A 12,489-nucleotide genomic window follows, 5' to 3' on the forward strand; every position below is an offset into this window, starting at 1 on the left:
CGGGGGGAGGGGCGCTGCGGGAGCCGGGCCGGGCGAGGGGGTCACTGGAGGAGAGGGGGTGCCGGGGGGGGGGGGGGCGCTGCGGGAGCCGGGCCGGGGGGAGGGGCGCTGCGGGAGCCGGGCCGGGGGGAGGGGGTCACTGGAGGAGAGGGGGTGCCGGGGGGGGGCGCTGCGGGAGCCGGGCCGGGGGGAGGGGGTCACTGGAGGAGAGGGGGTGCCGGGGGGGGGCGCTGCGGGAGCCGGGCCGGGGGGAGGGGGTCACTGGAGGAGAGGGGGTGCCGGGGGGGGGCGCTGCGGGAGCCGGGCCGGGGGGAGGGGGTCACTGGAGGAGAGGGGGTGCCGGGGGGGGCGCTGCGGGAGCCGGGCCGGGGGGAGGGGGTCACTGGAGGAGAGGGGGTGCCGGGGGGGGCGCTGCGGGAGCCGGGCCGGGCGAGGGGGTCACTGGAGGAGAGGGGGTGCCGGGGGGGGGCGCTGCGGGAGCCGGGCCGGGCGAGGGGGTCACTGGAGGAGAGGGGGTGCCGGGGGGGGCGCTGCGGGAGCCGGGCCGGGGGGAGGGGGTCACTGGAGGAGAGGGGGTGCCGGGGGGGGGCGCTGCGGGAGCCGGGCCGGGGGGAGGGGGTCACTGGAGGAGAGGGGGTGCCGGGGGGAGGGGCGCACTAGAGCCCGGACAGGGGTCCCTGTGGGGGGGGAAGGCCCCAGGCCGGAGACGCCCAAGCCCGGGGGGGTCTCTCCTCACGGTTCCTACTGCGGGTCCGCACTTCCGGAGTCCCTCGAAGAGCGCCCCGCCCGCGGGCCGAGAGGAAGAGCTCAAGCCGCTGAACACTCCTTCCGCTTCCGCCTCCCGGCAGTCCCGTCCCGTCACGTCACGTCCCGCTAGGCAGCCTGGGAGTTGGAGCGCGCGGGGGGCTGCGGAGCCGCAGGCGGGTGGCGGGCATCGCGGGGCAGTTGCGAGGTTGCTTCGGTGGCAGGGCGGGAGCAGTGGGGGGTTGCTGTGGGGCAGGGCGGGAGCAGTGGGGGGTTGCTGTGGGGCAGGGCGGGAACAGTGAGGGGGTTGCTGTGGGGCAGGGCGGGAGCAGTGGGGGGTTGCTGGGGGAAGGGTGGGAGCAGTGGGGGGTTGCTGTGGGGCAGGGCGGGAGCAGTGGGGGGTTGCTGTGGGGCAGGGCGGGAGCAGTGGGGGGTTGCTGGGGGAAGGGTGGGAGCAGTGGGGGGTTGCTGGGGGGCAGGGCGGGAGCAGTGGGGGGTTGCTGTGGGGCAGGGCGGGAGCAGTGGGGGGTTGCTGTGGGGCAGGGCGGGAACAGTGAGGGGGTTGCTTCGGGGGCGGGGCGGGAGCAGTGGGGGGTTGCTGTGGGGCAGGGCGGGAGCAGTGGGGGGCTGCTGGGGGAAGGGTGGGAGCAGTGGGGGGTTGCTGTGGGGCAGGGCGGGAGCAGTGGGGGGTTGCTGTGGGGCAGGGCGGGAGCAGTGGGGGGTTGCTGGGGGAAGGGTGGGAGCAGTGGGGGGTTGCTGGGGGGCAGGGCGGGAGCAGTGGGGGGTTGCTGTGGGGCAGGGCGGGAGCAGTGGGGGGCTGCTGGGGGGGCAGGGGTTGCTGTGGGGCAGGGCGGGAGCAGTGGGGGGTTGCTGGGGGAAGGGTGGGAGCAGTGGGGGGTTGCTGGGGGAAGGGCGGGAGGAGCAAGAGGAAGTGGGAAGCAGTTAGGAGGTTGCTTCGGGGGCACAGTGGGAGGATTCTGTGGGGGGGCAGGGTGAGAGCAGTGGGGCAAGGTGGGGGCAAGGTGGGAGCAGTGGGAGGCTGCTGGGGGGGCAGGGCTGGAACAGTGGGGGGATTGCTCCAGGGGCACTGGAGAGAGTGCGGGGACAGTAGGGAGGTTGTTCTGTGCTAACCTCCGCTCTGCTCACAGGGAGCCAGCACCAGGCCGCTTGCCCGGCATGAAGGACTCGCTGTTGTTGCTTGCCCGGATCCCCGCCCACCCAGATTCTCGCTGCTGGTTCCTAGCCTGGGATCCCTCCGGGACCCTGCTGGCCTCATGCGGGGGCGACCGCAGCATCCGCATCTGGGGCAAGGAGGGTAGGGAGCTGCTTTGTCCAGAAAGGTGAAATCTCACCTGCTGCTCAGGCTGCCTGAGCCCAACCAGGCTGTCTGGCCACAGGCTGCTGCGCAGGCAGAGCTCTTCTGAGGGGACTGAGAGGGGAGCTCTGGCTGCGCAGCTTCCCCTTTCCCCCCATGCAGTGCTCACTCCTTTCTTCTCCCCTGCTCTAGGAGATAGCTGGGTGTGCAAGTCTGTGCTGGGCGAGGGGCACCAGAGGACAATCCGGAAGGTGGCCTGGTCCCCATGTGGGAGCTACTTGGCCTCAGCCAGCTTTGATGCCACCACCTGTATTTGGAAAAAGAGCCAGGATGAGTTTGAGGTAAGGATGTTTCCATGGGGTTGAGTGCTGAGGATGTCTTGGACATGCCTCCCCCAGGACTGTGCCTCCTGCAGACGCAGTGACTGGCCCCCAATTGCTGTCTGTCTGCATCTCTGTGATCATCCAGCAGTGAGAGGGCAGGTTGAGCTGGGCCCAGTGTTTATTACCTGAAAATTAAGTGTCATTTGACCCATGACGACTCATGAATTTGACACCAGTTCACCAGATAGTTCCATGCCAAGAGCTTTCTGAGATGTAGGTGCCATTCACCCAGCTGGAAGAGATGCTGCTTTTGGCAGTGCTTAAGGCCACTGCAGGGAGGTCTCCCCTCTGATTGGTATGAGTACCCTAGCCCCTGGGTTGTGAGCCTCTTTCTGTCTTGCCTGTTAAAGCTCTTCCATTGTGAATAACTAGTCATTGGAGCAGAGACTTGAAGGTGGGTTCTCCTGCCACCCAAGCAGATAACCCTGACCAGCAGGCTCCAGAATCTCTCTCAAGACTGGCTTAGTGCCTGAGTGGTACAGAACCACCACCAGTCATACTCCCACCCAATCCTATTGGTGGATCTAGGCCTTCCTTTGTAGGCTGTTGAGGAATGATGAGAAATTCACTGTAGGCTGTGAAAAGTGCTGAGTGAGGTGGTGGTCTTACATTAAAAAGTGCTGTGAATCAAAACAGTTTGTGTTGGGTTGAACAAAATGTTTAAATGATGGGAGCACTGGGAGCTAGGCTCCTCCCTCCCTGGATCTGGCTTAAACACAAGTGCCTCCTCTGACAGTGTGTGACCACCCTTGAAGGACATGAAAATGAGGTGAAGTCTGTGTCCTGGGCCCCATCTGGAAGCCTCCTGGCCACTTGCAGCCGAGACAAGAGCGTCTGGGTCTGGGAAGGTGAGAGAGGTCTGTGGAGTGGGGGACCAGAAGTACTATGGGAGATATTGTGGGTAACTAGGCGTGACAATTCTCAGGGCACTCAAGACCTATGTTCCCTCTCATTTTTTCCACCCCTGAGCAGAATGAACTTTGTGTCTCATTGTGGCGGTGATGTGCGACCCAAAATGGTACGGCTAGGGATAAGGGCTGTGGGGTGCAGGAGGGTTCTCCTGGAGGGGCTCATGGTAAGGCAGAGGGTTGGGGCTTGGCCCCTTGAATTACATTACCAGCTGACCAGGCAGGAGTGATCGCATCCTGCTACTGAAATAGGCTGTCATAGAGACATAGGATTCCCTGGTGGCAAACTTTTACTGCAAGATAATGTTACAATTTTCAGTCTAGCTGCATTATTCCTTATTGTGGCCTATAGCACCCAGTGAGTGTTACAAGCTATTAGTAGCAACCTCACATACTTCCATGAAAATGGTGTATTGAGGTAGTGACGTTGACAGGTCTGAGACACAAATTACTTGTCCAGAACAGAGAGCTACTGGCAACGAGGAAGCTCTGTGTCACCAACTGTCAGGAGACTTAGGGGGGAAAGCGAAATGGGAAGATGTGGAAAGACCAAGTGGGTTTGGGACAGGAAGGCCAACCCCTCAGGTTGGCTGCCGTAGAGCCAGGGCTGCCCCTTGTGCTGCTGTTGCCCCAGGCGGGGCTGGGCAGAGGCCCTGGCTGTGTTCACCCATAGCCCTTCTCTCTCTCAGTGGATGAAGAGGACGAATACGAGTGTGTGAGTGTTCTGAATGCCCATACGCAAGACGTCAAGCATGTGGTCTGGCATCCCAACCAGGAGGTGAGGGCTCTTTCCACAGCCCTTGCCTAGCCCCTCCCACCCAAGTTTTCCTGCTGCTCTGGGGTGATTATTCTAGACAGGGGCCACGAAGGAGGGGAATTTGTGGGGCAGGTGGAGCTGGGAGAGGAATCCACTGGGTCTGAATTTGGGAGGAACACAAAGGTGACTAGCTCCCTTTCATCCAACTCCCTGAGCAAGAGGTTTACAGACTCCTCTCCCCAACTCCCACTAAGAAAGGGCAGCCCTGCCCTAGAGGGAGCTGCACCACTCTGAGAAAAATAGGGGACTTCAGGTTCCATGTCCCTCCAGGCTTCGCTCCCCAAGCCATGGACACCCTTAACGTCTCTCTCTGCCAGCCTGGGGGGATCTGAAAGCCATATTTTGGTGGGTGCCCAAGGTGCTGTGTCATGCTTCCTGTCCTGGCTCTCCTGTCACTCCCCAGCTGCTAGCATCAGCCAGCTACGATGACACAGTGAAGCTGTACCGTGAAGAGGAGGATGACTGGGTGTGCTGTGCCACCTTGGAGGGGCATGAGTCTACCGTGTGGAGCCTTGCCTTTGACCAGAGTGGGGAACGCCTAGCCTCCTGTAGTGATGACAAGACAGTGCGCATCTGGCACCAGTACAAACCAGGCAATGAGCAAGGTGAGCAGGGGCCATATCAGGAGCACTGGAGAGGTGCATCGGTATTGTCCTTAGTATATAGGAAACCCTCACCATCCATGGTGGATACGTTCCTGGCACCGCCACGAATGGCGAAATCTACCAGTACAGGGGATGGAAAGACCAAGCAGAGCAAGTGCTCTGTTCCCCACAGCTCCCAGCAGCCACAGTGAGCGTGTGTGTGCGTGTAGTGGGGGACTTACTGCTGCTGTCCCACAACAGGCCCCAGCCCCTGAGGTAGGGCCCCCTTCCTCCACCGTCCCAGGCCAGGGGATGGGATGTAATGGGGGGGGAGGGGATAGGATAGACCTGCAAAATTGTGAATAGTGATTCTATAAATACCACAGGTCTCCTGTATATAACTGTAGAAATGGAAAGGGCTTGCCCAAGGATACACAAGGAGTCGGTGGCAGAGCCGAGAATGAAAAGCAGGACTTCAGAGTCCTCGTCTCCTGCTGTAACCATTAGACTTACTGCCCTTTGTATGTAGTCTGGGTGACATTGGTTGAGAGTGAGGGACAAATAGTCCTTACTAGTCTGACAGATGGCTCAGGAAGGTGCTGCCCTAGCTCCCCCCTGGAAAGAGTAACCCAACCCCTCTGCATCCTTGAGGCAGGTCCAGCTGGCTCCTGTGCTTCTAAGTGTGGTAGACCAGTGTCCAAGGAACCCCACCTGTGCTTATCTTGCTCCTCCTTTTGGAGCAGCCAAATCTGACACCCAGGCTGTGTCCAGACTGGCCAGTTTTTCCGGAAAATCAGCCGCTTTTCCGGAAAAACTTGCCAGCTGGCTAAACTGGCCGCTTGAATTTCCGCAAAAGTACTGACTTCCTACTGTAAGAAATCAGTGTTTTTTGCGGAAGTACTATGCTGCTCCTGTTCGGGCAAAAGGGCCAGTGTAGACAGCTGAGATTTGTTTTCCGCAAAAAAGCCCCGATCGCGAAAATGGCAATCGGGGCTTTTTTGCGCAAAAGCGTCTGTGCCAATCTAGACACTGTTCTGAAAATGCTTAACGGAAAACTTTTCTGTTAAAAGCATTTCCGGAAAATCATGCCAGTCTAGACGTAGCCCCAGTGTTGTATTTGCAGTCTGCCTTATTCTGCTGTACAGTCACTGGGTGCCAGTGGGGTATTAGAAACCGCCCCTGGAGCCAGGCACCCTGATACTCCAGTGTTCATCACCCGAGAGACCAGGCATCCTTTCCCCATGTGCTGGGAAAAGGACATCATGCCCTCGCCAGCAGGCCCTGGCCTATTGCAAGTGTGACTGAACTGCTCCCTTTGTGGGTTAGTCCTGTGAGCAAGTGCTGCTCATGCCTCTGGCTGTGCTGCGCTGCCCAGAGCTGTCCTGAGTGCTGTCTGGTGTGTTGCAGGGGAGGTTTGCAGCAGTGCTGACCCCAGCTGGAAATGCATCTGCACCCTGTCCGGTTTCCACCCCCGGACCATTTACGACGTGGCATGGTGAGCCAGGCCTACGAATGCTCAGTCTAGTCACGGTCTGTGGGGCAAGGGGTTTGTCCCACAGGCCCCCCCCAATGCTTTTGTGAGTCTCCTCCCGGGCGCTGGGAAAGCACAGCACAGTGGTGTGGCTGACAGATGCAGCTGAGTTACTGCCCGGCAGAAGCTGCCTCACATCACTCCCATCACTGCAGCATAATGGGAACTTTGGGGTCTGTACCACTCCCTGGCAGTGGCCACAGCACCGCCAACCTGCTAGACCAGGAAGGGCTCCAGTGCTGAAGATTTCCCCTTTCCTGGCCCCTTGTGGAGCTGTGGCACCAAGCTGTGCCAGAGAATGAGAGCAGTTTCTTCCAGCCCCCATGTAGTGACTTGGGCAGAGGCAGGAATGGTCACACGTATGTCCCAACCCTGACCTTGTTGGTGCTGACTCAGCACAGTGCAGACCCAACTTTACTCTTGGGGAATTCCTCAAAACCACAAGGTGTCTGGGCCCAGTGCAGGGCATCAGCTGTATTCCCTGATCCCTGACCTGCTTTGCAAGGGGTTCCAGTTGGTCTGTGCACGTAAAACTAGCCCCAAAGGAGGAAGAGGGTCACACCACTGCTTTGCCTTCCTCCAGGCTTTCACCCTCACAGATCCCTGCTCTGCTCAGGCTGGCTATACCTGGCTGGACTCCTCAGGGCAGGGACTGGCTTGGCTGCTCCAGCATCATGTAGTGGGAGGAGAATCTCTGCTCACTCACTGCTCCATTTGCTGCAGGTGTCACCTGACAGGAGCACTGGCTACAGCCTGCGGGGATGATGCTATCCGCGTATTTGAGGAAGAGCTGCTCTCAAATCCCCAGCAGCCCACTTTTGCGCTGACTGCCCACATGCCCCGGGCTCATTCCCAAGATGTGAACTGTGTGGCCTGGAATCCCAAGGAGCCAGGACTGCTGGCATCATGCAGTGATGATGGAGACATGGCCTTTTGGAAGTACCAACGCCCAGAGGTTTGCTGAGGCAGCAGTGCACTGACCCAAGCTCGCACCCACCCTTCCCCATACCACGCATTAGGGCTGTTGTGTGCGGCAGCGGTTGACTGCTGAGAGAACGTGTCCCCTTGCAGGAGGGCTAATGGTCCCTTGCTGCGGGGGAAAAGAGTAGCTACTCCCTCGCTCTGCTCACTGTGGTATTAGTGAGAGCCCTGCTAGTGTCTTAGAAATAGATGAGTACTGGGAATGCTTTTGGGGGGAGGCAGAGAGTCTCAAACAGCTTCCTCAGGAAAACGTACTGGATGGTAAAGGGGCATGAGCAGCTTTTAGGGAGCCCCAGCATGAATTCCAACCTGGAGCTAATCTTAGGCTGCCTGGATCCTGCAGCATGGGGCTAGGACCAGTTCTGCAGCCAGTCCCTGCTCTGGTTGTTACACGAGAACCAAGCTGAGAGTTTCACTGTGTCCAGTTGGTTCATGCTGGCCCAAGGCCCTCGCACCGTGGGAGCGAAGAGCTTTAATAAACCTTTGCTATTCTCCCCCACCAGCACCCTGATCTGGTCCTGCTTTATTCCTGGTCAAAATGCCCTGGTGCTTTTCTATGGTAGCCCCTGGGCTTAGACCCTGATGTCTCCATGGAGCCATAGGCCAAGCAGAGTCAGGATGGAAATCTTGCTGAAAGGCCAGCTGGGTCCGTGTGGGGGGAGGGGGGAAGGAGTAGGGTGTAGCTCTCTAGTTCATGATGAGGTGGATTAGAAGGGGGGGGTCCTGACCCAACAAGCCCAAGCCTGATAAACCAAACTTAGTTTACCTTCGAACCACTACCAGTCATCTTTCTAGTCGGCTAGTGGTCTCTGTGCATTCACGTGCATCTCCCAGCCCATCTGCTGCCCCTGGGTGATTTAAAAACCCTGCAGGGATACCTGCTGCCTAGTTGCATGGTGCAACTATTAACTTGTTTTGTGAAATTGACGAGATAGCAATGATGTCAGCTCTCCTAGTTTGATCAGTTAAGCTAGATACTACCTGATGCCTCATTATCAACAACCATTACTGTGACTCAGCATCCCCCCACCTTTTTTTTTTTTATTTTTATAGGCAGACTTTAGGTCTCGTGGTTTGTGGAGAAAAGCTAGAAAGTGTGCCTTGGGAGTTTAGCCAAAGATCTCCAAGTGTGTGTCTAGACTGGCAAGATTTTATGCAAAATCTTGCCACCTGTCTACACTGGCCATGAGTATTTGCACAAGAACACTGACTTTGTACTGTACAAAATCAGTGGTTCTTGCACAAATACTTTGATGTTCCCAGTCAGGGATAAGCCCTCTTATGCAAGAATGGCCATTTTAGCCATCCAAGCTTTCTTGCGCAAGAGAGCGTCTAGTGGCACAGATGCTTTTGCGCAAAAGATGTCTTTGCACGAAGTATCCGTGCCAGTGTAGATGCTCTTGCACAAATACTTTTAATGGAAAAACTTTTCCGTTAAGTATTTGCACACAATTATGCCAGTCTAGACGCAGCCCAAGTGTATTGTGACATTTCAAGCAGCTATTCTTTTTTGGGGAGTGGGGTTGGTTCATGAGTTTTTAAACTCTTGGGGCTATATCTACACTGCAGGCTTCTTGTGCAAGAGCATATCCACACTGCCATGTGCTTTTGTGCAAGTGCATCCGTGACAGCATGGATGCTCTCTTGTGCAAGAAAGCTCCGATGGCCATTTTAGCCAGAGGGGTTTCTTGCACAAGAAATCCCTGTTGCCCATCCACACAGCCTTCTTGAGCAAGAGCTCTTGCACAAGAGGGCTTATTCCCTATGGGGAGAGGAATAACTCTTGCGCAAGAAGACTTCTGTTCTGACGCTTTACTCTGAATTTACTTGCGCAAGAACGCGCGTGCAATGTAGACATGCCTCAAGTTTTTGTGCAAGAATGGTCATTCTTGCACAAAACGCTTGCAGTGTAGATGTAGCCTTGGGGTTAGTTACACAGCACATGCAAGCTGATAGTGTCTCCCTGTGTCTAGGAGCCCAGACGCAGACAAGGATCCTACAAAAGACATGAAACAATCCTCACCTTGACACTAGGACCCCACCCTTCTCTCCCCCTTCCTCTGCTCCATTAGCATCCAGATCCTTTTGCTTGGGGCTCCCCCACCCCTGCCCAGAGTAACCAAAACTCACTGCAGAAGTGGGTCAACTTGGGCAGCTTCCTGGCCAACATGGCTTCATAGACCACTGGGTGCCCTCCATGGCTAGGGACTGCATAGGTGCATCCCTGTACACAGACCACCCGCCCCATGTCAATTTGCGGGCGAGATGGAAGAAGTGCTCAGGCCACAAATGGTCCATAGGCTGGGAGTTTGGGACCCTTGTAATAAAGCCCTTGCTCACTATCACTGAGTACTTGAATGTGGGATGGAGTTTCATGGCAAAAGTGACTCCCCACAGGCGTGAGCATCACCAAGCACCAACCTCTCCGTAAAGCACTGGCTAACACTAACTCTGAACGACCATAGCCAGTCTGGGAAGGAGAATGCCCCTAAAAACTGTCCTTTAAAGGGGAAAAAGAATTACTGAAAATGGCATCAGCCTGGTTCCTTGAGGGGACAGAAGAGACAACACGGTTTTACTTGCAGCCTCTCTGCTGGAGAAACATGGGAGCAGCTCATGGTCATCCCCACAGAGACCTGGCAAACTTGTGCTAGCAGTGGGCTGTCCTAGTGGACACAGGCTCCCAAAAGAATTGTAAAGGATGCAGGCCTGGGCTACTCAGCCTGACTTGGCAGAAAGAGAGTGGGGGGAACCTAAGCCACCCTAAGCTTAGGGCGGGATGGGGGAGTGATGTTACATAATTCCCTATCCCTGGCCAGGACAAGGGTCATGGTGGAACTGTACCATGAGGCAGCTGCTACCACAGAGCCCAGCCTAGTAGCAACCACCATGGCCTCACTGTGGTACCTTTAGCATGCTGAGGGCTGGTCCAGCTGTAGCACTCCAAAGCTTCAGGGCATAGAATCATAGAGTTGAAGGCAGGACCAATCCCAACTAAATCAACCTAGCCAGGGCTTTGTCAAGCCAAGACTTAAACATCCCTAGGGATGGAGACTCCACTACTTCCCTAGGTAACCCATTCCAGTGCTTCACCCTCCTAGGGAAATAATTTTTCCTAATATCCAACCTGGACCTCTCCCACCACAACCTGAGACCATTGTTCCTTGTTCTGCCATCCATCACTACTGTGAAGTGGTTGCCTTTCTCCAGACTCTTTGGAACCTCCCTTCAGGAAGTTGAAGGCTGCTATCAAATCCCCCCTCACTCTTCTCTTCTACAGCCTAAATAGACCCAACTCCCTCAGCCTCTCCTTGTAGGTCATATGCTCCAGCCCCCTAATCATTTTGGTTGCCCACCACTGGACCCTCTCCAATGCATTCATATCCTTCCTGTAATTGGGAGCCCAGAACTGGACACAATACTCCAGATGTGGCCTCACCAGAGCCGAGTAAAGAGGAATAATCACATCTCTAGATCCACTGGCAGTGCTCCTCTTAATGCAACCAGGTATGCCATTAGTATTCTTAGCTACAAGGGCACACTGTTGACTCATGTCCAGCTTCTCATCCACTGTAACCTCCAGGTCCTATTCTGCAGAACTACCCGCTGGGCGCGACCTTCCAGCCAGCTTTCTATCCATCTTACTGATCCACATTCCCTTAACTTGCTGGAAAATGTTATGGGAGACCATATCAAAAACCTTGCTAAAGTCAAGGTATAACACATCCCCGGACTTCCCCATATCCACAGAGCCAGTTACCTCATCATAGAAGCTAATCAGATTGGTCAGGCACGATTGCCCTTCATGAATCCATGCTGACTATTCCTGATCACCCTCCCCTCTTCCAAGTGCTTCCAACTGGCATGGTCCCAGTTCATAGGGGAAGGAGACAGCCACCTCACTTGGGTTCAGCCCAAGCACAGCTGGCTAGAGATCAGAGCTGGCTAAAGGCAGCTATGAACCCTGCCCATGGCAACAGCACTGCTTACTGCTCTGCCATCTCTACAGTCAAAGGCAAGTGGGTCATCACGGCATATGGCAGATGAAGGAGCAGAGGTCTGCTGGCAACTTGTGGGTATGCAGAGCTCTGGGGTGGGCTGTGTCCTCAGGCTCTGAAGCTACCTAATGTGCATGCACCTAGGGCAGCAGCTTTAAAATGATGGGTTGTGACCCAGTACTGGGTTTCAGAATATCAGGTACTGGTCTCATTGCTGCAGGGTGATCAGTGGGGCTGAACAGTCTACTTGTCTGTCTTGGCACCACAGACTGCACTGTGTCCCAGAAGCAGCTGGCAACAGGATCAGCTCCTGGGGGAGGGGGGAAGAAATAGTTCTGCACACTGCCCCTGCCATGAGCACTAGCTCCACAGGCCCCTTGGCTGGGAACCTGTTGCTAGTTGGTTCTGGGGCACAGCATGGCCTGCAGTGCCAGAAGCAGCAGGAAGCCTGCCTTAGCACCGCAAACCAAGAGTCACTCAAGATAAGCCCTGTCTGCCCTATCCCCCGCCTTCCCCAAAGCACTGCTCCTCAGAGCCCATGCACTAGTCAAACTATGTTGCGTAACAAGCATCAGTAATTTTCTTCAACTAGGTCACAAGGAAAAAAAAAGTGCGAAACCTACTGCCCGAGTGGAACCGTGCTGTGCTAGTGGTCACAGAAGCTCTGAACCCAGCAATCTAACATCCTCCTCGCTCTTCACTTTCAAGCCATGTTACAAACAGGTCAAATTAGACTTTAGTTTGTTTGGACAGTTTGGTGCCAGCGCTCCAGCTGGGGCAGGGTTTGGACATACTTTTAGGCTGGTGCTTGAGTCTCTTGAAAGATGCAGTTTGTCTCTTTAAAAGACCCCCCAGGTGGCCAAACACAACTAGTAGGGACTACTCTGCAAGCTGGGTGTGGGCTGGACAGAATACTCCTTGGCAACAGCACCATTCACCCCATTTTACCTATCAGGCACACTAGTGACAGGAATGGAGCCCGCCCCACAATCTGATCCTGCCCTTAGTAGGGGAAGACCTGCTGCCACATCTCTCAGCAACACAGATGGGAAAGAGGGCACCTCTGGTTCCCAGCTGAAGGAGAAGACAGGAGAGGTGGAGCAGTGGGACAGGTTGGGGTGGGACTGTTCCTCCCAACAGCCAGGGCCCAGAGCTGAAGCTCCAACCAATAGGAATAATGGAAGCGGAAACCCCCCAGCAAACTCATTCAGCAGAACCCCAGACAGAG

At 56.1% G+C, this 12,489-nt stretch overlaps 2 protein-coding genes across 4 annotated transcripts in view; one reads left to right on the forward strand and one right to left on the reverse strand.

The window, feature by feature from the left end:
• The window catches only part of TMEM127 (transmembrane protein 127), a 12,106-nt gene extending 11,264 nt beyond the window's left edge, over positions 1-842 (reverse strand). Inside the window, exon 1 of one of the 2 annotated variants that reach the window (XM_075910771.1) lies at positions 737-842. The gene's annotated coding sequence lies outside the window, so the exon portion shown is untranslated. The remainder of the gene's footprint in view (positions 1-736) is intronic. The other variant, XM_075910772.1, reaches the window with a different exon arrangement.
• A 4-nt stretch (positions 843-846) lies between these two features.
• CIAO1 (cytosolic iron-sulfur assembly component 1) lies at positions 847-7,762 on the forward strand. Of its 2 annotated transcripts, none has more exons than XM_075910769.1 (8): positions 847-952; positions 1,893-2,059; positions 2,252-2,400; positions 3,179-3,299; positions 4,040-4,128; positions 4,571-4,772; positions 6,159-6,246; positions 7,006-7,762. In XM_075910769.1, the coding sequence occupies exons 2-8, from the start codon at positions 1,921-1,923 to the stop codon at positions 7,244-7,246; spliced, it is 1,029 nt and encodes a 342-aa protein (XP_075766884.1). In that variant the 5' UTR covers positions 847-952; positions 1,893-1,920; the 3' UTR covers positions 7,247-7,762. The 2 variants fall into 2 exon arrangements, with proteins under 2 accessions (XP_075766884.1, XP_075766885.1); XM_075910770.1 differs by having other exon boundaries at positions 3,179-3,290.
• The last annotated feature ends 4,727 nt before the right edge of the window (positions 7,763-12,489 follow it).

The sequence above is a fragment of the Pelodiscus sinensis genome, chromosome 28 (assembly GCF_049634645.1).
Source record: "Pelodiscus sinensis isolate JC-2024 chromosome 28, ASM4963464v1, whole genome shotgun sequence".
Taxonomy (NCBI): domain Eukaryota; kingdom Metazoa; phylum Chordata; order Testudines; family Trionychidae; genus Pelodiscus; species Pelodiscus sinensis.

Bases quoted from the DNA above. Each gene is read 5' to 3' on its own strand.
- CIAO1 (XM_075910769.1), top strand. From the start codon at position 1,921: ATGAAGGACTCGCTGTTGTTGCTTGCCCGGATCCCCGCCCACCCAGAT. The intron at 4,773-6,158 runs GTGAGCAGGGGC...GGTGTGTTGCAG, and splicing joins CAAACCAGGCAATGAGCAAG to GGGAGGTTTGCAGCAGTGCT. The intron at 6,247-7,005 runs GTGAGCCAGGCC...CATTTGCTGCAG, and splicing joins ACCATTTACGACGTGGCATG to GTGTCACCTGACAGGAGCAC.